The sequence below is a fragment of the Montipora foliosa genome, chromosome 9 (genome assembly GCF_036669935.1).
Source record: "Montipora foliosa isolate CH-2021 chromosome 9, ASM3666993v2, whole genome shotgun sequence".
NCBI lineage: Eukaryota > Metazoa > Cnidaria > Anthozoa > Scleractinia > Acroporidae > Montipora > Montipora foliosa.
The window spans coordinates 14,733,375-14,758,374 of record NC_090877.1 but is presented as its reverse complement, the minus strand read 5'-3'; the positions used below and the strand labels follow the sequence as shown (position 1 = coordinate 14,758,374).

The 25,000-nt window shown below is 39.6% G+C and overlaps 3 protein-coding genes across 6 annotated transcripts in view; 2 read left to right on the top strand and 1 right to left on the bottom strand.

Annotated features, from left to right (window-relative positions):
• Positions 1–5,586: 5,586 nt before the first annotated feature.
• LOC137970090 (uncharacterized) lies at positions 5,587–18,036 on the top strand. 3 transcript variants are annotated; one of them, XM_068816569.1, is made up of 10 exons: positions 5,587–5,871; positions 7,151–7,786; positions 10,339–10,716; positions 11,711–12,035; positions 12,375–12,491; positions 14,557–14,616; positions 15,208–15,285; positions 16,162–16,212; positions 16,630–16,687; positions 16,781–18,029. In XM_068816569.1, the coding sequence occupies exons 1-10, from the start codon at positions 5,667–5,669 to the stop codon at positions 16,793–16,795; spliced, it is 1,923 nt and encodes a 640-aa protein (XP_068672670.1). In that variant the 5' UTR covers positions 5,587–5,666; the 3' UTR covers positions 16,796–18,029. The 3 variants fall into 3 exon arrangements, with proteins under 3 accessions (XP_068672670.1, XP_068672669.1, XP_068672671.1); XM_068816570.1 differs by lacking the exon at positions 5,587–5,871 and adding an exon at positions 6,643–6,857 and having other exon boundaries at positions 16,781–18,036; XM_068816568.1 differs by lacking the exon at positions 14,557–14,616 and having other exon boundaries at positions 5,589–5,871; positions 16,781–18,033.
• LOC137970092 (uncharacterized) overlaps positions 17,330–25,000 on the top strand; it is an 18,611-nt gene continuing 10,940 nt past the window's right edge. Inside the window, exons 1-2 of one of the 2 annotated variants that reach the window (XM_068816571.1) lie at positions 17,330–17,464; positions 20,200–20,853. In XM_068816571.1, coding sequence (XP_068672672.1) covers positions 17,401–17,464; positions 20,200–20,853 — 718 coding nt within the window. In that variant the 5' untranslated portion in view covers positions 17,330–17,400. The remainder of the gene's footprint in view (positions 17,465–20,199; positions 20,854–25,000) is intronic. The other variant, XM_068816572.1, reaches the window with a different exon arrangement.
• Positions 20,743–22,666, bottom strand: LOC137970093 (uncharacterized). Its single transcript, XM_068816573.1, has one exon. The coding sequence runs from the start codon at positions 22,573–22,575 to the stop codon at positions 20,884–20,886; it is 1,692 nt and encodes a 563-aa protein (XP_068672674.1). The 5' UTR covers positions 22,576–22,666; the 3' UTR covers positions 20,743–20,883.

Below are 25,000 nucleotides of genomic sequence, written 5' to 3'. Positions count from 1 at the left end.
ACAACCATTCTGTCATAAGGCGTGTCTTTCGATTGACCTCAGATGTTTTTGTCTGTTTGGTGTATTGTTTTAACAGATACATCTAGGCACACTTCGGGATTAGAACTGCCTAAGTATCAAAGCCTTTTGAACCCTTGTTTTCTCTCGCTTGCCTTTTCTTTTACAAGGAGCCTGTTCACATGCTAATCGTCAATCTCTGGCACAACACCCTTGAAAACTTGTTATTTATTAATTAGGATGAAGTGTTGCAGGGATGTTTGTTATTTGATATTTGTATGCTATTCTTAGTTTGCGAAATGAAGTCTAACTCGCAGCTCAAACAAGCAGTTGCTAATTTTATTTCATTTATAATAAAAAATTACTGTCACGGCCTTAAGTTAATTTTCAAGAACATTTTGTTTATCAATTAAAATAAAAAAATATTAAATTTATGCCTTAAAACTGAAAAGCGTTACTAGACACTTACATTTCAAACACAGCTCATTAATAATGAGAAATTAATCTGTTATCATAGAATTTTATTTGCAGTACGGAATCCTTGCTCGTTTCCTGTTTGAAGAGCTCCATCCAACACGGTTACCTTTACCTTGCAGAAGTTAGAGGGTTTTTTGTATTTTTGGACATTAACAGTATTATCTATTTGGTAATGACAGTTTTCTTAATTTTACAACTGTTTGTGAAACGCCCTATTCAAATACTTTACTGGGGTCTCAAGGTTGGAGTGGAAAAAACACTTTTGCTGAAATTGACTTTACGGGTTTAGCAAAGCTTTTGCGGTGATTGCCAGTTATGGCTTTTGCTGTGAACAGTTGTCTTTTATCCTGTAAAGCTTTCGCAGCAATTGCTTCCCGGTTATGTAAGATGTGTGGAGTTGGACTTAAAAAAGGACTTTTGCTGAAATTGTCTTTACAGGTTTAGCAAAGCTTTTGCGGTGATTGCCAGTTATGGCCTTTGCTGTGAACAGTTGTCTTTTATCCTGTAAAGCTTTCGCAGCGATTGCTTCCCGGTTATGTAAGATTTAAGTGGTGGAGTTGGACTTACAAAAGGGACCTTTGCTGAAATTGTCTTTACAGGTTTAGCAAAGCTTTTGCGGTGATTGCCAGGTATGGCTTTTGCTGTGAACAGTTGTCTTTTATCCTGTAAAGCTTTCGCAGCAATTGCTTCCCGGTTATGTAAGATTTAAGTGGTGGAGTTGGACTTACAAAAGGGACCTTTGCTGAAATTGTCTTTACAGGTTTAGCAAAGCTTTTGCGGTGATTGCCAGGTATGGCTTTTGCTGTGAACAGTTGTCTTTTATCCTGTAAAGCTTTCGCAGCGATTGCTTCCCGGTTATGTAAGATTTAAGTGGTGGAGTTGGACTTACAAAAGGGACCTTTGCTGAAATTGTCTTTACAGGTTTAGCAAAGCTTTTGCGGTGATTGCCAGGTATGGCTTTTGCTGTGAACAGTTGTCTTTTATCCTGTAAAGCTTTCGCAGCGATTGCTTCCCGGTTATGTAAGATTTAAGTGGTGGAGTTGGACTTACAAAAGGGACCTTTGCTGAAATTGTCTTTACAGGTTTAGCAAAGCTTTTGCGGTGATTGCCAGGTATGGCTTTTGCTGTGAACAGTTGTCTTTTATCCTGTAAAGCTTTCGTAGCGATTGCTTCCCGGTTATGTAAAGATTTAAGTGGTGGAGTTGGACTTACAAAAGGGACCTTTGCTGAAATTGTCTTTACAGGTTTAGCAAAGCTTTTGTGGTGATTGCCAGGTATGGCTTTTGCTGTGAACAGTTGTCTTTTATCCTGTAAAGCTTTCGCAGCGATTGCCCTTCGGTTATGTAAGATTTAAGTGTGGGGTTGGACATAAAAAAAGGAGTTTTTGTCTTTACAGGTTTAGCAAAGCTTTTGCGGTAATTGCTGTGAACAGTTCTCTTTTATCTTTTGAAGCCTTTGCAGCGATTGTGACTTTTGAGCGATTACGGCCTAGAGTTTGGCTGCATAGATAGTAAATCCGCGTTGGCGAGTAATAATTGTGCAGTTATAATAATGTAGTAATCTATGGTTGTATTTTGAGATATGAAAAGCCATAACAAAGGCTACATGGATCCTCATCTGAATATGAAGAGGAGTCGGTATGCAGAAAAGGAAAGTGACAGGTATCCCGGCGATTGACCGTAAAGTTCTTTTTTCTATATGGTGTGCTTTCCCGGGAAATGATATCTACAGCACACCATATTGAAATATTTTTCATCGTCAAGGATTCGTAGACCATGATCATGACTTCCCGGCATTTGCTTTCTGCTGCACCGCATAACTATTCTTCATCATTATCTGTAAACTGTGCTTTCCTAACATGTTATATCTTCAGCACCGCATAATTGTTTCTGGTCGCTAGGAAAGACTCTGCCTTCTCGCAATTAGGTTCCGTCTGCATCGCAGAACTGTTATTCACCGTCGAGGATAGACTGTGCCCTCTTGTCATTTCATTTGGTCAGCATTGCAAAACTGTTCATTATCGTCAATGATAGCCTTCCCGGCATTTGATTTTTTCTGCACCGCGTAATTGGTTTTCATCATTGAGTAAAGACTGTACCTTTTCCCTATTTGATTTCTTCTGCACCGAATATTGGTTTTTCATCACTCAAGTGTAAACTGTGATTTCCCACGATTTCTTATGCACCGCATTATTCTTCATCTTCAAGGAAAGACTGCGACATCTGTGACATTCTTGGCATTTGAGTCCGTAAGCACCGCATAGTTGTTCTTAGTTCATCATGAACGATAGCCTGTGTCTTTCTGGCATTTGTTTCCATCTGTATCACTTATGGTTCTTCATCATGAAGGATAGACGTTCCGTGCTTTTTCGGTATATGATTTCCTATACACCAAATTTTATTTATATATCATAATTAATAGACTTTGCGGCGTTCTTGGCGTGGAGTTTCTACAGCTACTGGGAGGGCGTGTCTTCGAGGTATCTGATTGGCGCTGGATAGACAATGCTTTTGTTCTATTTCATTTCGGCTTAAATAATATCATTGTTTTGGATACTGGAATGCGCCTTGCGGTCACTTGATTTTGTCCGTACTGGATAGTGAGTTGTGCACAATGTTCATCGAAATTTTCGTTGCTTTCTAATGATAGCAGAACGCGTAATTTTAGATAAAGTTCAGAATTATGAGCTTTTGGAGGGGAAGTGGGGCAGAAGAAGAGTAAGTACGCGTTAAACGTTTGGCGAATGTGCTCTCCAGACATTCTCTTGATGAACCCAATCTCGTTACCAGTGTTTGGAACCCTGGAAACGTGGTTGTTTGTGGGTCCTGGTGTCAGTCTTAAGTTTGCGTTCAAATCAAGTAAACCAACTCTAAATTTATTTTTTCCGATCTCACAACTTTGCTCTCATTTGGATTGAAGTAAAGACGATTTATATTTTCCACAGACCAGTAAGAGAGTAGAAATGTTATTTTTATCCCGCGTTAATGTACACCGAAGTCATAAGCAAAGAAAATGGCTCAAACACCACCAAGCTTTCGTTGAGTTATTTTTTTTGTATCACCTGGATAAAATGGCTCAATTTACTTTCCTGGCTGGCTAAATGTTGGTTATTTTTTTGGCTGGAAAAAAAGGGGAGAAAGAGACATTCCTGGCTGGGGAAATGCCTTTTTGGTAAATATCCTGGCTGGGAAAAGCTCTTAAAGTAAAGATCCTGGCTGGAAATTGTATTTTAAATTCTAGCTCTAGCTGGCTTTGGGGAGCGGATATAATTTTGCCACAGAAGTTAATAATCAACCAAAAAACAATTAGTGACTGTTGAAATATTACTGGAGGCGATATCCAATCACTTTATAAATTTTTGTCGTTGGGTACTCCTGCCTTTTTAGAAACTTGCTTACAACTTGTGGTTTACAACAAAGGCGATTGCCTTTCAAACAACATTAGTACTGTATAAGCACGAACTTCCTTGAATTACTTGATGTTTTTCTAATATTTTGTGTTACTGTTGTTGTGAACCGGTACAATATGCTGTATACATCTTACAGTTCCATTTTTACCATATTTTATACTACATTTTGGGAAACCTCTATTAAGCGGTCAGTTGGCTCATTCCCGAGGGTGACTGCTTAATAGAGGTTTGACTGTATATCAAAAGCTCTTGCTTATCAAAATATTAAAAAGCAGCGTGAAATTTTGCTCAAGAAAAAGAAGGAGACTGCTGCGAATGAGTTTCTTTCCGGCAAAGATGTTAGACATGTTATGGTTATTCTAACCACTGGTTTTGGTGAAAGCTTGATATACACGATCGTTGCTTTGGCGAAAGATTAAATATTGCCATCAAAAACGTTCCTTGTGGTCGTTTCGTAGATACTGCGGTCCATAGTGCATGCAAGGGATATTTTCACCTTCAATTTACTCTCTGGTGATTCTGAAACATTTCAGGCACTTTTGAGGGACGATATCCATAATGGACACCAAATCTGACCTTCGTAAACTAAAATGTTGTTGGACTATGCTGTGAGATCGTCTGGGCTCGACCTCGTTAATACAGATTCAGAGCGGCAAATTAAGGTCTCCGAGCTCGCTTCGCACATTCAGGTTCTGCCAGACCAAGGTGGCGACAGTTTTCCAATTCTTTCCATACAAATTCAGATCACCGATTTAGTTTTCTTGTCAACAAACGGAGTGAACACGTCAACACGGGAACTTGGATTAATGATCAGAACTTTTACTCGAGTAGTTTTAATTAGATACCAAATCAACATTCCACAAGAGAGTTCTTGGCTTGAGGTGTGATGATTCCTTCGTTTGCATAGTCGATTGATTCAAACAATCCTTCCGTCGATAAAAAGGTGTTTTATTTTAATAACCTCCGTATTGCAATTTCTGATTAAATGCACATAATCTGCAGCAATCGTTCGCGGATTTACTTGACAGTCTTCCTCATTTTACTTGCTTCTTTCTTGTATCTACCCTTTCCATATGCTTTCCAAATTAACATCTGTGTTTGCTATCTTTTATCTTCCGCGCATGCTGCATTCAGTTTTGCGCCCAAATATGGACACTTGTAACCTAACACTTGGTTTCGCATTACAGCTTTACTCTGATTGGTTGTTCGTAATTTTGGGCTGCATTCAAAAAACATAAGTTTTCGGGCAGGAGGTATCCCCATTCTCCGCGCCACCAATACCACCGGCTAGGCAGGCTAATCTATCACAACAAAGAAATTAGGGGATTTCCAAAGATTTCAAGTTTTTGCACCGCTAATAGTTTTTTAATCCGGGTGAGAACCCTTTGGAAAGGGAGCGGATCGCGCAGTTATTCCGCGCTGGCACCAAACTCTTACCTTTTGACCGCGTGCCATCAAAGGACAAAACGAAAATAATGCTCTAGCCGTATTCTTCTTCTTCAAGCGTATGGAGCAGGGAGAGGTGCAGCGTCCCTAAAAACCCAAAACCTGTTTAAAAAAAATGAGAGGGAACACCTATAGGCCAGTTCATTGAGTCCAAAATTTCCGAGAAGAGAAGTCAGTAGTCCACCCGCCATGTAGCCTCCTACGCAAACGTTCTTACGGGTTCGTCACGCAATGATTGCGTGACGAACCCGTAAGAACGTTTGCGTAGGAGGCTACCCGCCATGTTCTTCCTTTTTTCCTTCGCACTCATAAAGAACAACCAATCGCAGAAAGTAAAATGCGTTTTGATTGCTCTCCCGGAAATGCAATTGTAACTGACAATCAAAAACTCTTCCGCCATGTGTCTTTTTGCGGATACTCGGTGAAACATTGTTCTTCTCTGCTCGTTGACTTCGACAACATCATGGGACTATCAATCGGGATTCTCTTCTTGGTTATTCTAAGAACCTTCGACAATACTTTGTGTTTCGTTCATTCACCAGGTAAGAATGTTTAAGATTTTTTTTAAACCGGACATTTCAGTTGTCAGCAGCTCAACAAGTGTTGATTTCATGTGTATGAACAAAAACTTGAAATCTGTTGGCGCAATAGTCGGAGAAAGATAAAGGTTATATTCGTTACAAATACATTATGATTACCTCTTGTTTGCACATGATTGAAATACAAATATTCGTATAGAGTGTTTAAGTACGTGACATGAGATCACGGGATTAAAATCATCAAGACATTATTTTATGTTGCTTTCGGATTAACACTTGAAATTCTGTTAAAATCCAGTACGACGAAGAAACAGCTGTAACCGGTGGATTTAATGAGATTTGCTGTTCTAAAGAAAGTACGGGAGTTTTAGCATTTTTCAGTTTTCTTTCGGTTGTTTTATTCCTGTGGTCTTATTTTTTTCATGTAACTAGACCCGGGTGGGTGTTTTCGTTCGTCGAAACAAAACTGGCGTTGCGCCACTACGAGAGGAAAAACACTGAAATACTCCTCGACTTTTGAAAGGCGCTTATGTCTACTAAGGCAAAACGTGGATGCACTCCTTTAAAAACGCTACCATGTGTCTTTCAACGCGAACTTAAAAGAGTATATGGAGGTCAGTGTTCTATGAAACCAACGAAATTTAAAGATTTTATGTGTATGCAATCAGTGACATTTCCGGTGATATTTCAACAGTGAGACGCAGAGGAAATCTTATGCGCCAAAACGTGATCGGTATCAGTTTCTTTAAGCAAACAGAGAAACAGGGATGACAGCCTCACGAGTTGGTATTTTAATATGCGGTATTGGACTGACTTGTAGGTTTCTGCTTAAATGATGTTGAGATACATCATATTTTTAGAAAAATCCATTTTATAAATTGCTTTTTTATAAAAAAAACACCTCTAATAGACTTACCACACGTTTTTCCTCAATGAGTGAGTTTGGACTGGCTTTTTTGCTCGTGGTCTGCCTGTCTCCAAAATGAAAGGTATTTATTGGGAGTTGTTTAATTTCAAGATTTTGATTGCTCATTTCTAAAGAAAGGAAACTAGAAGGAGGTCGTTGTCCTTTGCCGTGCAAGACAAGGCGGTTTTTTAAATAAAGAGGCCGTTGCCGAGGAAAATCTATAGTAAGAATGCACCATGGTATTTTACGCAGGGCGGCTTAACCTTTCCGGATTAATGATCATATAATTTTGACGGTATGTTACACCGGGATCATGATATCATAAACTTTCAAGTATGACATAAGATAAATGAGTCCACTTTTTTTATTTTTCAGTCAATCCCGTCTGGCCCTCGGGATCATACGCCCTTCCAATGGCAAACACTGGCTGTCCCGAGGGCAACGGATTTACTTGGTTTTCGGGACATCGACGGGAAGAACTTGAAAACGACCACAATAGAAATGAACACTCTTCAAGCAACCATTTGAAGACAAATGTAGGAAACCCAGATATAACACGTTTCTTTTGCGTCAAGAACACCACGGAGACAGATGTAAGCAGACCAGAGTGGCCAGAAGGAAAATACTGCATTTACAAGAAAGGATACTTTTGTCCGCTAGGATTTCATAAAGGATATGTCGTTTGGGATGACAATAACGGCGAAAACGGCTCAAACCGGAATAGTATTGATGGAGAACTCCCCGAAGGACATTATGATCGAAACACCATGATTTATTATTGTTGTAAGTCGACGGGAGCTGCCGAGAAACGAATACCTCTGCCAGTTATAAAACCTTTTTACCTGTTAGCATTTGATTCACCCACCTGCCAAGAGGTGAAAGGCGCGGTTTATTCACTGGAATATATTGTTTTCGATACCGAGAATTCTAACAACAGCGATGCAAAGGTTTATCCGTATCCTTACGGAGCTCATCTTAAAGATCCCACGATATATTACTGTTATTATAGAGGTAAGACTTAATCCGAAACCCTATTTCATAATACTTTTTACAGGCAGCAATAGGCAGCGCAGCAGATACTACAGTTCTGATCGATGTGCAGATGAAGCTGTACATAGTCTGGTGAAATGTGGCACGATATTGTATGAGTTTCATATTTAATTATGCCAACTAACAATGTACATAATATGTAGGTATACTTGTTTACTTATACCGAGGAACAGATATATATATGTTGCCAGTAAAATCCGTTTAAAACTGCCGGGTTTTTTTTGGTGACCCTCACTTTACCTACAGTAGGTTGAATACGCATTCAGTGAATTGAAGGAACTTTTTTTGGAGCCCGAATTAAGCCTAGAGAAAAATTAGGGCCAGGTTAGGATTAGCTTTGTTACTACACATGTATATCAATTGACTTATTATACAAAGGTAAATAATATACTTGTCTTAGGCGTAAATACTTGTTTTCGTGGTTACATGACAGATTCTTATGATCCAAATATTTATTGTTGGTGTAAATATAAGTTTCATTGGTGTATACAGTCGAACCTCTCCTTACGGACACCTCTCTAATACGGACACCTCTCTAATACGGACAGTTCACTTGGTCCCGAGAAAATGCCCATACATTCTTTGTAAAAATAACCTCTATAATACGGACCCTCTATAATACGGACAACGTACAAGAAATCTCGGCCCCAGAGAGAAAATTCATAAAAACTTAACCTCTTTATTACCTACTCTCCAATGATGACAGTTCTTATTCAATACGATTTCCTGTTTGTCGTTACATATCATTAAGGCCCCGTCCACACTAGCCTGCGAATACAGCCCCCTCTCGTATCCGGAAATTTGTGAAAACGCAAATTTTTTTTACGAATACGGCTTGCGTCCACGCGTATCCAGCGTATTTTCCGGCGGTATCCGGAAATTTTTGAAAACGCTCTCCAGAGTGGAAATTTTTTTATCCGATACGAATACGTATACGTGTGGACGGTCGTATCCGCAAATTTGCGAATACGCTTACGTCATTCTCTTGGATCCAGTCTTCACGGCGAGCATTAAACAAACATGGCGTACAGCAAGGTTGTGTCTTCTTTGTTAATTGCTCTGATTTCTAGTTTGATGTCATGCTTTCAGATAAATGCAGCTGTGATAAATTTACACAACAAATACTTTTACTTTCGTGACCGTCAGCAGTAGTTCAACTTCATCATCGGTCCATTTATATGAATCAGCATACTTTTTCTTGACTTTTTCAAAAGATTTAGACATTTTTTTGAGTGATAAACTACAAGCTTCGACTGTTTACACCTTGCAGTTACTATGGCGCGGAAGAAATGACGCCAAATCGCAATTATGCGAATGCTCATTTCAGGATTCTCTCCGGCAAAAGAACTGGGCACTAGAGCAAATCAGAAAATTTCCGGATACAATCGGATACATGTGGACGGCTGTAAACGATTCGAATACGCTGTGTGTGGACGCGAAAATTTTCGCAACCGCAAAAAAATATTTGCGGAAAAAAAAATTTCCGGATACGTGTGGACATGGCCTAAGTGTAATCAATTGTTTCATTGTTCATACGATAACAGTATCATTTGTTTTCATTCAGTAAAAATTATTATATATTGACATGTCATTGCCATTTATCATCAAGATTTCTTATTATTTGAAGACTCTCCAGTTGCTGCTTTCCTTTTTCTCCCTCTTTCCTTCCCGTCATTGAATCAAATTTGGCTGATGAGTTATGCAAGATTATTTCAAAAGCTCAGTCGTTGTATGTCAAAAAACGACTAGCGAATGCTGTTCAGAAGAACATCACAGACTTCTTTAACGCAAAATGACTCAATAACAAAGAACTTTCATTAAATACTCTACTGTATGTTAGTGTTCGCTACACTTGTTACTGTTCTGTTTTGTTACTGCTCGGAAACTGTATCATAGTTTGCCATATGTTTTTGGAATTGTACAGCTTGTATTGTAACGATTTGTGCTGTCCATTATGCACCTCAAAGACTTGTTTGGGCCATCCAAAGGAGCCTTTGAAGTGACGTAATATTCATGACCTCTATACAACGGACACCTCTCTAATACGGACACTTTGCTCTGTCCCTTCGGTGTCCGTATTAGAGAGGTTCGACTGTATGTTCTTTGGACGGTAAGTAAACAAGTATACCTACATATACACTGTTAGTTGGCAAAAATATGAAACTTATAACGGCGTGCTCCAGTTCCGAAAGCCTCAACACGTTGCATGTCTTTTTATAATGAGACAATATCACCCATCTTCATGTTTAAAATTAAGATGCGCCTAAGCTTGGAAATCAGCTGGCCAAGTTATTTTTATTTACGTTCTTTTCTTCCGTTAAAAATCTAACCTTCTACAATTAGTTGTTTTGTAAAAGGTTTTATAAAACTGGGGCGAAAGACCTTCGGGGAAATTTTCAGAAACTCTTTAAATGACTGAAGGTGATTCTTGACCAGGAGTTGACAATTACAAATATTGTCAGATCTATGCTCAGAAACTGAGGAAATCTAACCCGTTTGTCTCGTACTCCTAGAATGCAAGAGCCACTTCACTGGTCCAGTTGGGACGTTCTCTTCGCCATACTTTCCTCAAAATTACCACGACTTTCACGACTGTCAGTGGAACATCACTGTACTCTCTGATCACGTGATTTGGTTGCAGTTCGACGCCTTCGAACTAGAGTCCAGTCCCTACTCGTGCGGACATGCGAAGTGCAGTTGCGATTATGTGGAAATAAAGGAAGTATCCCTTAGTGGTGACGTCACTTTTTTGGGGCGATATTGCATGGCAAACGTGCCGTTAGGCCCCATACTTTCTTCCACAAATATGATGATGGTGACGTTTCATTCAGATCATGCGATATCGGCAAAAGGATTTAACGCCTCATACATAGCGCTTTTAGCAAATGCAGGTTAGTTTATCCCTTGTTTTTGGCACTTTAGCGTTGGTTTTAACAAGTACGGTTGTGACAATGAGTATTCAGTGGGCCAAATTGGGAAAACAAAGTAAATTGTACTGTATTTTCAATCACTCTTTCTACTCTTTTTGATATTCTACATTGCCTCACAACGGTCATGTTGATGTCCCTGTGTACGAGAACGGCAGTTCCGTTTTTTTGTCCGAAACTAATCCTCTGGAGAGTGAACGTTGCCCTTTTGCAAAACTTTTGCTTTGCTTTAATAAAAATGGTCACTGATCAGGACCAAAACTTGATGAAGTGGGATCGTCTGGGTGAGACTGAGTAGCCCTGAGAAGGGCTTTTGTTGGTAACATTGATTGACGTTTTGACAGTCTTAGCAGAAGTCATCCCCTCAGAGTCAAGGACTTCACGTTTATAAGAACGTTAGCAGGATGTGCTATGGTAACTGCATTGGTCGGAATGGAATTGAAGAAAAGATAAGAACTAATGGGTACTCCTGTTATTTTCCGAAGCTTCAAATGATTCTTTTATTTTGCAGAGAACGGCAAAGAAATGAGCTGAAATGCACATTATGGCGCACGTGCCCGGTGCAAGAGCAAGGCGATCCTTTTGCTTTTTCCTTTTATTTCCGTCCTTTGTCGTCGCCGTTGAAGTAAAGGGCTCTTTTAATATTTTCCTTTCTTTCTTCTTCTTTAAGATAAACTCGCGTTCTGAATGTTAAATGCTGGAACAGTTGGTTTTCCCATTGGACAGGGTACTAACTCAAATTAGTATCACCCAACTAGTGGACTAATGCAAATCCTGCATTTTGATTGACTACGCTACTAGAGGACTATTAGTATTAGTATTATAAGAACGTTAGCAGGATGTATTCAAGGGCCACGGGTCAATAGCCCATTCGGCTTCGCCTCATGGGCTATTGACCCGTAGTCCTTGCGGGCTACGGGTCTAATTGTTAAATATGACTTATCTTTTTTATCCGAAGGTGTGTCAAACAAAAGCACCAGTGAGAGGAACAGGGCACTGTCAGCAAAATCTTCACCACCTACGCGGGGCACGGTTCAGGAATATTTTATCAACAAGATATCAACCCCAAAACCGCACAGATTAAGTTCCAAGAAGCCAGGAAACACCATGGTAGAACCAGCATCAAGATCACCCCTTAATCACTTGAACGAGTCCTCCTGGCTCTCGAAGCCAGCAACGGGTCAAATTATGGGTCTGCCGCCAAAATATTTCTTTACCGTTATTGGTTCCTTTGTTGTAGTGATAACTGGAATTGTTTTCTTGGCGTTTAAACTTATGAAGAGGTATGGTATATCTAGTCCATTACACAACTTTTGAGGTTCCTCAACTGTCGACTAAAGGATGAGTTTATACCTTAGATTATACGCAATTGAGTCACTCGCTCACTCAGAAGATGAAGACACTCGTAATAGACTAGTCTCTCCCGAACTCTTGAACTAAATTACCATCGTTAGTTGATCAAAGTTTCTCGTATTTTTGCGATTTCCGAGTTCTGTACCTACAAGAATAGTGGCTCACATTTCCCTCTCATTTAAAGTCCCTTAAACCTTGAAATTTGGTTTCTGGTCGAGTCATTCTAATGACCTCCATGAAAAGCTTTTTTAATTAACCTCTAATTGCAGGAACTGTTCTCCAACAAAGTCTTACCAAAACGGCCAACCTTTTGGGTTGGTAACCTACAACAGTCAGAGGAATTTCAATAGATCCAGTTTCTCCTCTTCTAGTCTGACGTCAGACAGGTAAAGAAGTCTGGCTCACTTTTTCGCTCCAGGGCATAGTTAATATATGAAGATGGTTATGAAACTTGAAAGTTTCTTTGTTTATGCCTTTGTTCGCTGCTTTGGCCCTGACCATGCACAAAAAAACCACATCCTTTTTGTAAAAGACAGCCAATCAAAATTATCGATTGCTTTATTCAAAACTCAGTTGTGAACCGAAGACAAAAGATTTCGGATGGTCGCGGTCAAGTTAACATGAGGAGCGATGTCACCGTTTTCGCTTCTGAAGTTTCCAGAGTTTCATAACCAGTCCATCTTTATGGAATGTGACCAGAGTAGCCGCTTTCGTTGTTCTCCTAAGCAAGTATTGTAAAAGGAAAGCAGAAAACACTTGTAGGAATTTTGCACTTTGTTTGTTTCTTTGTTTATACCTCGTTCATATGAATAGAATGTTTAGTCGACATTTGTTTTTCTGAGACATTTACTCCTATCACGTTCTGCATCCTTAAAGCCCAGTGCAAACGGACGCAACATTGTTGGCCAACAACTCCCAACATTGCAACATTGTTGGCCAACAACTCCCAACATTGCAACATTGTTGGCCAACAACTCCTAACATTGCAACATTGTTGGCCAACAATTCCTAACATTGCAACATTGTTGGCCAACAACTCCCAACATTGCAACATTGTTGGCCAACAACTCCCAACATCGTTGGGTGTTACATGTTGCGTCGGTTTGCCCACCCTGTTGCATGGTGTTGCGTGCTGTTGGGAGTTTTTGCACGAAGTTTGAAACTGGTCAACTTTTGAGCCAACAACTCCCAACATTTCTTTTGTTACTGTAGGAAACAGACAACTTTTTTAAAAGACATGTTTCGGCATGCTTATGCCATCATCAGTTTAATGAGTTCTAAGTGTGAACAGTTAGAAAGTCTACGGGTAGATGAAAAAATTATTGCAACATTATTACAAAATTATTACAAAATTATTACAACATAGTACCCGCTTTTGTATTACGTCATGTTGTAATAATTTTTTCACCTACCCGTAGACTTTATAACTGTTCACACTTAGGAACTCATTAAACTGATGATGGCATAAGCATGCCGAAACATGTCTTTTAAAAGAGTTGTCTGTTTCCTACAGTATTTATCATACTTGCTACTATTGCGACCTTATGGAAATTTCTTTTGTTCCGTGATCGCTGAAGCGTAGCGCGGCAATGTTGGATTCGTTTGCAACAGCTCTTCAAACATTGTTGGGGCCACGCACGCGCATTACATATGGTCTCCATGGAGACAGCAACGCATTAACATATGAAAACAAGATGGCAGGCGCATTTTGTAAGTTTACAAAGTCTTCCGGTCGTATCCTTCCCATAACACACTACACGTCCTTGGATTGTTGGGGTTTGTTGCGCCCGCTTGCCCAAAATAAGCACCTAGTGATTGGCCCCAAGGGAACAGTAATGTTCCCTGAGGCGAAAGGTGCACAACCTGATCACGTGCTAGTTGAAAGTTCAAGTAATTGTTTGCCTTGGCAGTTAGTGAGTTTTGACCCATGCATGGCACGTGACACGTTCTCCTCCAATCGGAAAACGTATTTGAGTTGGAACGTATAACAACTCAAGTTGTGAAGGTTGTCTTTTCTTAAACGAGAAAATCATTAGTTTAGTATAGTGCATTTTACTGTTGCTCTTTTTCCTAAAACACAGGGTAAAACCTGACTGAGTGGCTTCAATCAAGAGTGAATTAGATAAGAGTGTTTCTCTATCACTTTGCGGTCTTGCCCCAGAACGGTCACAAATGGATTTATTTTTAGGCACACTTTGCGCGCGAAAACAAACGACCACCACTTTAACCAATCAGGAGAAGGCATGTCACGCGTGACTACTTCTGTGATGTTTTTTCAGGAACATGACAATAAATTTTCGCGGGAACCGCGGTATTCTAAAAATAGACTCACTTGTGACTGTGCTGGGGAGCCCACCCATGCCATAACAACACTCTTATCTACTTCACTCTTGCTTCAATAGAAGAATATCTTTTTTATTATGTTAGAATGTCATGTTTTTCTTTTTTCAGAGAACTTGAAGGGCAGCTTTTACAAGGCAAACTTATCGATAACCCCCTATACCATAAGAGGTATTGACAGTTTTTATACATTAAGGTCTGAGTACATAGTCCTTCTGGCAAACCGTGCGGAAATTTCCAGAGTTCAAAATTAAGAATAGCACTGTCCTCGACTGTAAATGTTTAAGACTAAGACTTACATTAATTTATTGTTGTTGTTGTTGTTATTATTATTATTAATATTATTATTATTATTATTAATTTACCCATACGAACTCTGGACACTCAAACGCCTATGATTTTACAGGATTCCGTTAACTTATAACTTATAATTATTCTACGGTCGTTCACAGAATTTTTATTCGATTCTGAGTGCTCTAAAACCTTCATAGGCACATATACTAACTATTAACTTGACTGATAATTTACATTTAAAATCATCAAGCATTGAGTCTAAACAATCTAAGATTTTTTTCCAAGAGTCAATTAATATGATCATCCCGTTTGATATCGAATTTATGTGCTCCACGTCGCTCCAACTTAGCACCATGATTTCCGAGAGAAAAACTCGCCACTGGATAAGAACATCTTAAAATTCAACTGTTGATCAGTGGATTAAAAAAAAACCGTAACCACAATTCGTTTTTCTGTTTTTTGCTTCAGAAAAGAGGAAATTTATATTCCGGAGAAGCACCAACAGATGGAACAGACGGAAAGTAATCAAGGGTGCTGTATTGCGAGGTACAAACCCATATTTTGAGATGCAGTACAAGAAGGAATCTTGGGCGTTGACGAGCACAATAGACCTAATTCTCTTGTGCGTTTTGTTTTTTTCAACACAAACCATGAGACGATACTCAGGAGATTTAATTATCTGTATTTTATATTTAAGAGAGTGCAAGCCAGCACAAAAAATGTTTAAAATTTGAAAGAAAACGAAACGAAACGAAATGTACCAGCAGTGTACATTTTCAAGAGTTTTTTCGGGCATTGCCCAACCCCACCCCTTAAACGGGAATACGCCGGGTGCCACCTGTTTACCGAAGTTTTAGGTCCTGTTGGACGGGGCTGATATCTGAGTGGGTGACATGGGAAACCTCGTGCATGCCGTACCTCTTGGGGAATGAGGATGGCGCAGTGGTCAGCATCGACCCCTCCCGCATTTGCCATCGTATGTGTGCTGAGTTTTAGTCATTTCAACCCTATTTGAAGGTTTTACTCCGGATACTCCTCCGTTTTTCCTCCGTCATCGAATGTCGACTCTAAGCTAATTGCAACTCGCTGTGCTATGGTGCTGTGCTCTTTGATCATATGTGGACCACAAGCACCTTATATATACATTTTTCGGAAACTCGTCGAGCCGCGCCCTTCAATCCTAAATAAGCGGTCTGCAACCAATCTCTAGAGACACAGATAACAATCCTGCAATGCACAATTGCTGGTGGACGAACAAAGGGAGCCAATGAGAGATCTTTTGTTTTCGCGGTCCACCAACATGGCGGCGATGACGTAACGTGAAAACCACCTATAAAGACTCCTAGTACATATGAGTGCTTAGCTAGGTACTTGCCTTCAGACTGGTCCGTTCCTAACGTCATGACTTTGTTTTCTTCTCAGTGAAAAGCGAGCTGACAGATTGCAGTTGTCGGACAATCCTTTGTACGACAGGTAATTGATTGTGTCCTAAAACACCACACACCCTGTGGCATGCGAGTTAATCACACATAGATATGGGTATATACAAATGCGTACGAATACCACACAGGCAACATAAGAGTAGCATACCGTCACGTGCGTGGGAATGCATAGGAATATTACATTTTGATACACCCAAAATGTACCCTCTGCAGTCGAGAGACCATGTATCTCCCTCCAAAAATATCTTCTCTAAGAGGAAGTTTTAAATCAAGTTAGATGATCTATTGCGCTAATTCACAATCTAAACGTTTTACTGTTTGTTAAAAAGCTGCTTAAAATGTCTCTGAATGTCTATAGTGTGGTTAAGTGATTGACCAGAGTTTAGTACTTGTCTTAACATGTACAATATAGACCTACTGTATGTTCCTTTATTTTTTTGCTGGGCAGCCATAAGCACTCAAACGGGGAAGAATCAAGAACAGAAAATCCACTTTACGAAGACAATGTAAGTGAACTTTGCAAGGGTCTTGTTCATAGAGGTGAATATTGTTTGTCAAGTGATGTTAAGTAATTCAAAGTTATTTTCTTTTACTTCCAGATATGTCCAAAATGAACCAGGTTTAGAGCATGACATCAGCATCAAACATGAAAAACTCGACAGCTTCCGTTTCTTTTGTGAGCCCACCAACGATGCTGGGTTGATAAACTTACGACATGTCGTATGGAGACAAAAAAAAAAACTTTGAAAGTATTTTCCACTATAAATTGCCGATGACTTGAAGCAAAGAGTTTGAGAAATTTTTCTAGTGGATTTATACAACAAAAGGTTCATCACTTAACCGTGAGATAAACCAACGCAAAGTAAAAAAAAACAGAAACAAGAAACTTTCAGCCAATAAAAAGTGAACTAGAATAAAGCTCACAACAAGTGTATAAATAGTAAATCAATATGCTGTGAAATATTTAACTGTTTACTTAAGTGCTCAAGTACCACACGTGTCATGGCAGGCTTGTTATCTTTCGAAACTGAAAACTGACAATTTGACTTACCTTTGAGGACACTTTTCCAAATATAGGCATTTGTCACGTGGGCTTTACATACACTCGTGACAACAACAATCACGCAGAATCTAATTCATGTGATTAATACCAGACTTATACCCGACAAGGTTAAGTAAAACTGAAATAAGATTCTAACGGTTTTTAAAGCACTTAAGGATGTATTCTCCACTGGAAATGAGTCTTTTAGGATTTATAATGATATCCGTCCTTCAGACAGACGGTAAGTTTTCATTTGATGTGTGCCTGATGTGTGTACCTGCCATAGGATGGCTCCCAAATGTATCGCGTAATTCTTATAATGTTTATTAATCGTGATATAAATTACTCACCTGGCCGTTTGATACAATGATTTCTTGAGAAAGAGTCCAGGGGAACCTCACGAAGACAAGTACACAAAATCAATTAAGTTGTAATTTTTACAGACGTTTTGTTTGAAAGGTCGTTTAAAATGGTGCATACACGTGGACTGGACACATAAACATGGAGATACCGCATTCATTCCTTTTATTTTAATGTTTTTATCTCTCAAGAAGTCGCTTTTCTGATGTAAGATATATACCCACACGGCAGAATCAAGGAGGTGTTTTGAACGAGTTCTGTCGTAATCAGAGGTCCGGGAACGCCCATTCATTCTTATTAAAGTAAACGATAGTACACATTGGTGTTTGTTAACTCTTCTTAAAGTCCTTAAACAATGACCTTGGAATCAAGGTTCGAGGATTTCTCCCAGAAGATGTGGTGCAGCGTAAGCGCGGAGTGCAGCCCTTACGTTTGGCTGTATCATCTGAGTTGATAAGATAAATATCAACAGCTCTAGAAATTAAAAATGAAAATTCAATTGCTGCTTTAAATGAAAGGGTGAACTTGGGAAAAAACCTTTCGGAGCAGAGTAGAGAACCAACAAACGCGCAAAACCGACTTCAAGAATCGAGTCAGGGACAACTTTTTGTGGCAATTTTTATTTGCATCTCAAGTGTATAAGGCTTGAGCAGCCTAATTATTATGTATATTTTTATTTGAAGGGAAAGCATTTGTCCAGGGCCTATGAAACTTGGCAAGCAGTTAGTTATCGATATTGTTATAACTTTTCCAAAATGTTCCGTACCACTTTCTTGTCACGTGACCCGAAATCGACTTATAAGAGATATTTTTTACTCAAAAAATGGGGAACATTCAGCTACATTATATCAATCTTGTTTCTTGATTATTCGATGACCCCTTTTAAGGGCTTTGTCATGCCTCCTTTTAATCATGTCCACATGTTAAGAGCGATGAACAATTGAGGAAAATAGGTCACGTGACATGATAAACATTCAAATATCTTAAAAGGTAAATACAGAGTACCACATTAAAAGGCGGCATTCGGTAGGCACAGTTGTACTAAACGTGTTAATGCCAAACGTTTTCAAAAATTTGAAGTACAAATGTTCCCCATTTTTGAGTAAAGGATATAAATCTTATAAGTTGTTTCAAGGTCACGTGACCAAAATGCGATGCAAAATATTTTGGAAAATTAATAACAACACCAATAAAAAAACTTTCTGTTAAGTTTCATGGACATTGGACAAATGCTTCCCTTCAAATAAAAATATGTATAATAATTAGATTGGTCAAGCCTTCAGCACACTTGAGACGTGTAGACGCGGAAATTTGGCCAATTTTTATGTGACAAATAAAGGTTGTCACATTCGAAAAATTGCTCGTGTAGACGACTGTACTCGTCATATAAAATGTGGGAATTTCCTGCCTTTTAGTGAGCGCCGGTGGAGAACGACCAGGCAACTTCGCCTTGTTTCTGCTTTATCTCTGCTATCCAAATTCATTGGTGATTCATTAACTGCGAATTGTTAACCATGACAATAATTTGTTGTACACGATCAAATGGAGTTGCCGCATAAATTTGTCACATGAAAAATGCTCGTATAGGCGGGGCTTTACTGCATAAAAAAAGCGAAAAAATCCCTGGAGTGGATTCAGAGGCACCTTAAGTTTTTCCAATTGCCGAGGTGGCTATGAATCTGTTTCAGGGTTTTTTAAATGGCTTTTATGTTGCCATGGTAACCTATTGTGTCAGATTAATGGCCGAATTTATACTAGAGACGAATTATCCGTCTAGACGGATAATTCGTCTAAGTATAAATCCGAAGACGAATTTTGACGAGTATTCACGAAACAGTTGCTTTACTGGACGCCATCTTGAAATAGGCATCCCTGGAAACCCTGAGAAAATATAGAAACCAGTCCCTCTCATGTGGAAACTTCGTCAAAAAACCGTCTACGTTTCCGTCTAGATATAAATTTAGAGACGGATCATCCGTCTAAGACGATTTACCAGTCTGTTAGCACGTCTTGAAGACGTGCTAACAGACGAATCATCCTCAGACGAATTTTGCTCCATAATTCGTCTTCGTACCGAATTTATACTTAGACAAATCATCCGTCTCAGACAGATAATTCGTCTCTGACGGATAATTCGTCTCTAGTATAAATTCAGCCAATGAGTGCATCTTGTTAAGCAGTTATTGGTTTTTTAACATGGTACCATAAAATTGTTATTTTGTGAAACAGATGCAATCCTCAGTTCTAAGTAATCATAATACAGTTTGTTTGCAAGAATTGATACTGGCTTGAGCCTTCTTAAATATTGATGCACTTCAATATATATTCTTCAAAATAACGAAGTGTTTAATATTGCGGAGCATTTTTGAAGTGAGAAATTGAACCTGTCGTGTGATAACCAGAACGTCATTGCACTTAGCGGCAAATGCTTTAATCAGTTTAATCAAAGTCTTTGCCTTACAAGGCCGTAGCGAGTATGAGGCGAACAAATAAAACGTATTCCAGTGTTGTCTTTAAAATGTAATTATCATAAACACCTAAAATACCTACCGAGAGAATTTAACCATGGACAGGGCCTCAGTCATAATTTTTTTTCTGGCTACGCCCTCGCCTTAGGTTCCAGATCTGATGTAAAATGGCCTGAAGGAAAATATGGGCTACCGATGGCCTCTTCCGGCTGCCCCAAAGCCAAAGGTTTCTCTTGGCAAACCGGATTCATATACCAGGACTTGGAGGACAACAACAGTCGAACGACCACATCCTTAAGCTTTCACCTTCGTGCTGCGATTGTAAATTCAAACGACGTTCTCAGAGGCTTCTGTATAAAGACGACCCAGTCCAGCGCTGTCGATCTCGGGAGACCATCCTGGCCGTACGGTAATTATTGCATCTACAAGAAGGGATCTACTTGCCCCTCGGGCCTTCAACCAGGGTGGGTCTTGTGGGATGATGAAAACGGAAAAAACGGACTCAATTTAAACTTCAGGAATGGGAGTATTCCAAACGGAATCTACAAACAAGATACTAAGATTTCATTTTGTTGTCAAGATGTGGGATCAGTCGATGATCCAATTGAGCTGCCTATAGACGAACCTTTTTATCTAATTGCTTTCAATAGCAAGCGATGCCAAGAAGTTCTGAAGGCAATACACACGGCAGAATTTATACGGTACGATACAGAGAATGACAATAATCACGATAGCTGGGGATATACCCACCCTTATGGCGTCGGCTCTAATTTCCTGGAAATCTACTATTGTTATTACAAAGGTAAGCCTCTGTTTGTAAGCGGCATTTTGTTTAAGTTCGTTTTTTAAATTTTTTTTTAATGTGTGATAATGTGTGTAGGCCCCTACATCCTTCCTCAGTGTATTTTCCAGGTACTATTTTTAAAGCTTCAAGTAAAAGCAAAACAGCTCTAGCTCCAATGTTAAAATGGTTGATGGCATCAAACAGCCCAAATTCCAACAGGTCCATTCCAACAAACACTTCCTTAGGTATCCGCTCCCACACCATTCCATTCACTGCTTCATTTTGATTTTGAGTTTTCCCATGAAGGCATTTATTTAGAAGGGTATCCTCACTCAACCTTTGATAGACAGGTTTCACCCTGGCAATAACAGCATCAGGTAGTCCAGGGCCATGCTTGAAGGTGTTCCTGTCCCGCTGAAACCCACACCAGCTTGAGGGTCCAGCCGGACAGTGGTTGTGAAGGTCACGTTTTTCACTTGAGGCACAGTGGAAAAAACTTGCATGTACTGCCTTTTTCATTCCACTCAAGTCCCCAATGTTAGAGCGAATGGCAATGCCATAATAATTCTGAAGTTTGTCAATAATTGCATCAGTGAGTTTGCCTTTTCCACCTAGACCAGGATTTTCTTTCTTGAGTTTCCGCAGCGCTGTTTCAACACGTTTCTGTACATGTCCTATGCATTCTTGCTTGACAACCTGGACACTGTCCGCTGAATAGACATCTTTGACTTTATTGAAACTTTTGCTGTCACCATCTGAGTAAAGTTCTGCATATCGAAGCTTGTGGGTAATGACAGACCGTCTAAAAATACGATCAGCACCCTCTGCTTCCATGGCAGGTGCAGACCCCTTGTAATTCGATTTGCAATTGTTGTGGTCTGCCCTCCAATGACGGTACTCCTCACTGTCTTTATCCAAATGGGAATGCCTCTGACATTGTTTACAAACTTTTGAGAGAGGTTCTGCATCTAGGACTCTACCAGAATCAATCGACATAACAATTACACAACCATTCTGGGAAGAGTACCCCCTTTTTTGCCAGGTACCATCACAAGAAACACCACAGTTGACGACATCATTTTCACCAGCATGCTGGGCATCCCTGATTTGTTTTGCTGCATTAGACATGCTGTCCTTGGCAATTGCTTTGACATGTTTAGCAACTGTTCTTGCATTCTTCTGATAAGCCCTTGCTGTTGGAGGTGGTGGCATATTCATTAATGTACAGAACTTTTTTGCTCCACTGTGACCCTTTCCTATGAACCTCATGGAGTACACCAGACGTCTGTTTACCTCATAGCTTAAGGTTTGCTTTTTGGAGGTGCAAAACTCATGCTTCCAGCCACAACTTTCACAAAGGACACGAAGACTTGAAGCACATCCCTTCCTTTGGCAGTACTTTTCTGAAAGAACTAAGCCAAAGTCCCCGCAATCGGCACACCTCATGGCAGAAAATGCAGAGGACAATATCTCCATGTCAACAAACCGAAAGCCAGTTATTGTCGGCTCTTGTGTAAAAGGTTTTTCTTCGATGAGATCGCCCTTTGTTAATAGCTTCTTTGAAGACACAGACTTTTTGATTGCCTCGCTCGAGTCCGGGGAACCCAAACCACATGCTTCTTCTTTTGGTTGATTGTCTTCATTGGTATCGCTCTTAATGGCAATCGCTGTCGCTGGTTTCGAAAACTGATTTCCCAAAAACCTTCTTTTAGGACGTCTTTTTGTTCGATGTTTAGGCATGACTGATTATAAACGACAATAAAAATCCGAAAAAAAACGAGAAATATCTGTAATTGCCGAAGAACAAGAGCATGAATTGCATGTACTTTCGAAAAACTGACTATGAAGTCTATGATTGTGTCGCGCGGGCTCATACAGCCCTCGGCATGGTAATAGTGGTCATGTACGTTGCAAGGAAGAGTCCCTTGTCACGCAATGGTCGTTTTTTGAACGAAAACAAGTTTTACGCGTTGTTTTTCCCATAGAAACAAAGTGTAAACAAAGCTGTTGCCCCTGGCAACCAAAAACCTGACCTCACAAATAAGTGAATTATCAATAAAAAATAAATGTCTCTTAAAAAATAAAATAGTAGGGTTAATCTAAGTTAAATTGTGGACTCAAAAAGCGCATAAAATTTTTTTGGAAAGTTCTCGCGTTTTTTGCCATTTTTAAGGTATCATACCACCTTAAACCAATGGGACATTAGACACACACTTTTCGTGAAGTGTAGGAGCGTTGGTGGTCTATCTCTCTGAGAATTGTAAACCACCGTGAAATTAAACTGTGATATATGCGGTATCGAGTGTTTACACTCATGTTACCATCAGGGATACTAAAACAAAAGGAAGAATTTCGTAAAAAGAGAGTTCAATTCCTTTGTTTCATTCTTCCAACATGGCCGCCGTGACGTCATGTGAACACACTTTATATTGCTGGTTTTCACTCACGTGATCAACAGCCATGTTTTTCAACGAAAACAAAAGGAAGCGTTTGCATAATAATAGAGTTAAATTCCCGGAGGATTTGGTCGGGGCACCAACATGGCCGCCTTTTCTTTATTTAGGGGCACCAACATGGCGGTCGTGACGTCATGTGAACACACTTTATATAAATACACTTCCATTACTCTTTTTCTCTGCCATGCTCACTGACCCTCAGAGGTCGAGCTGTTTGAGGGTCTCCATGTCCTATTGTTGACTCTCCATGGGAATTGTCCCTTAAATTAATGTAAACAATAAACAATAAATGCGACAAATAGCCAGCGTTGTACGAGGGAAAAGGTGTGCAAGCACGGGACAATTCGTCTTGCTTTTCAGTGCCACCCACCCAGACGATCGTGCTTCAGTTAGTTATGATATACCTCCTGGGTTTCAAACCATTTACGATTACGAGTCTTTATATGACTCTTGAGTTCAAACCATTTGCAATTCTATGATCATAAGCCTAAAATAATCACTTGTTATCCAAAAAATTGAGAAAAGCGAAACTTAATTATTAACAGACTGAGACTTGCATTGTTTAAGATAGCCTAGTCTCTGAAAATGGATCCCTTGGGTCTCTGAACTCATGAACCGTTAACGATGATGAGTGTCAAGTGAATTTACAACTGAGGTACAAGTACTTACTGGGAACACTGTACAGATATAAAATTAAATCAACTCGTATCAAATCGTCTCTTGGTCTGATCTTTGAAGGTGAATAGCTGCTAATTAGTATAATTACATTGATGATTATTGAAATTCTCTGCGCTGATTGGTTGCCGTTGAGGTGATTATTACGCGGTAATAACCTAAGTCGTTTTTTCAAAATTGCTGCAAGCCCTTTTGTTGAGGTGACAGGTGAAGAAATTAATTATTTAAAGAAAATGCATATTTTTCAAATAATCACCAATGCAATTATACTAAAACAATTATTCACCTCAGGCTCGGTGAATAATTGTTAATTATCATTCGATGTATTTTGTCCTTCCTTTTCATTGGCCGAGAGCCCACCACGTGACCTGCAAATAACTGCCTATAAATAAGCGTTTTGCTGCAAATAATATTCTGCTCATGAGCATTTGAAATCACGCCCTTGTGAGAAAATGGCAGATGGGTTCCCCGAGCTGTCAGAGAATGATTCGACATCTATAGTTGATCGAAAGAACAGTGAGAATACTAAGAAAGGAACAAAATTTCAACGTATTTCGAAAGTATCTCAAGGAAAGAAAGGTAGACGAAGAGTCACTCGTGTCATCGACGCGAAGCCAGATGGCGAATGCACTGAAGAGATTGTACTGAAGAGATTTTGTGCTGAAGCCAAAAAAACAGAATGGCGAGCTTTACACCAAAGCTTCACTTGTCAGGATACGCTTTGAAAATTGCGAAATTCTTCAGCTTTGATGATGCCTAGTGTTATTGAACGTTTGACTGTAAGTAGAACTTAAAGTCTACAAACATAATTATGCTGAGATTGGTGCCATTACTGGACTCTGCAAGGCAGCGCGGGCTTAGGGCTTCTCGGAAACAAAAAAACAAACTCGGTAATCGAATGATAAAACAATTATTAACCTCGGTTATCGCAAAATATCGTGATTTTTCAGTGTCTCGAAGATCAATTATATGCCTCAGCCTTCGGCTTCGGCAAATAATTGATCTGCTCGCCACTGACAAATCACGATATTTTG

What these genes read in the sequence shown, in the direction of transcription:
- LOC137970090 (XM_068816569.1), top strand. Translation starts at nt 5,667, where the DNA reads ATGCGTTTTGATTGCTCTCCCGGAAATGCAATTGTAACTGACAATCAA. An exon ending in AACCCCCTATACCATAAGAG is followed by an intron (nt 14,617 to 15,207) that starts GTATTGACAGTT and finishes TTTTTGCTTCAG; the next exon opens with AAAAGAGGAAATTTATATTC. An exon ending in CAAGGGTGCTGTATTGCGAG is followed by an intron (nt 15,286 to 16,161) that starts GTACAAACCCAT and finishes TTTTCTTCTCAG; the next exon opens with TGAAAAGCGAGCTGACAGAT.
- LOC137970093 (XM_068816573.1), bottom strand. Translation starts at nt 22,575, where the DNA reads ATGCCTAAACATCGAACAAAAAGACGTCCTAAAAGAAGGTTTTTGGGA.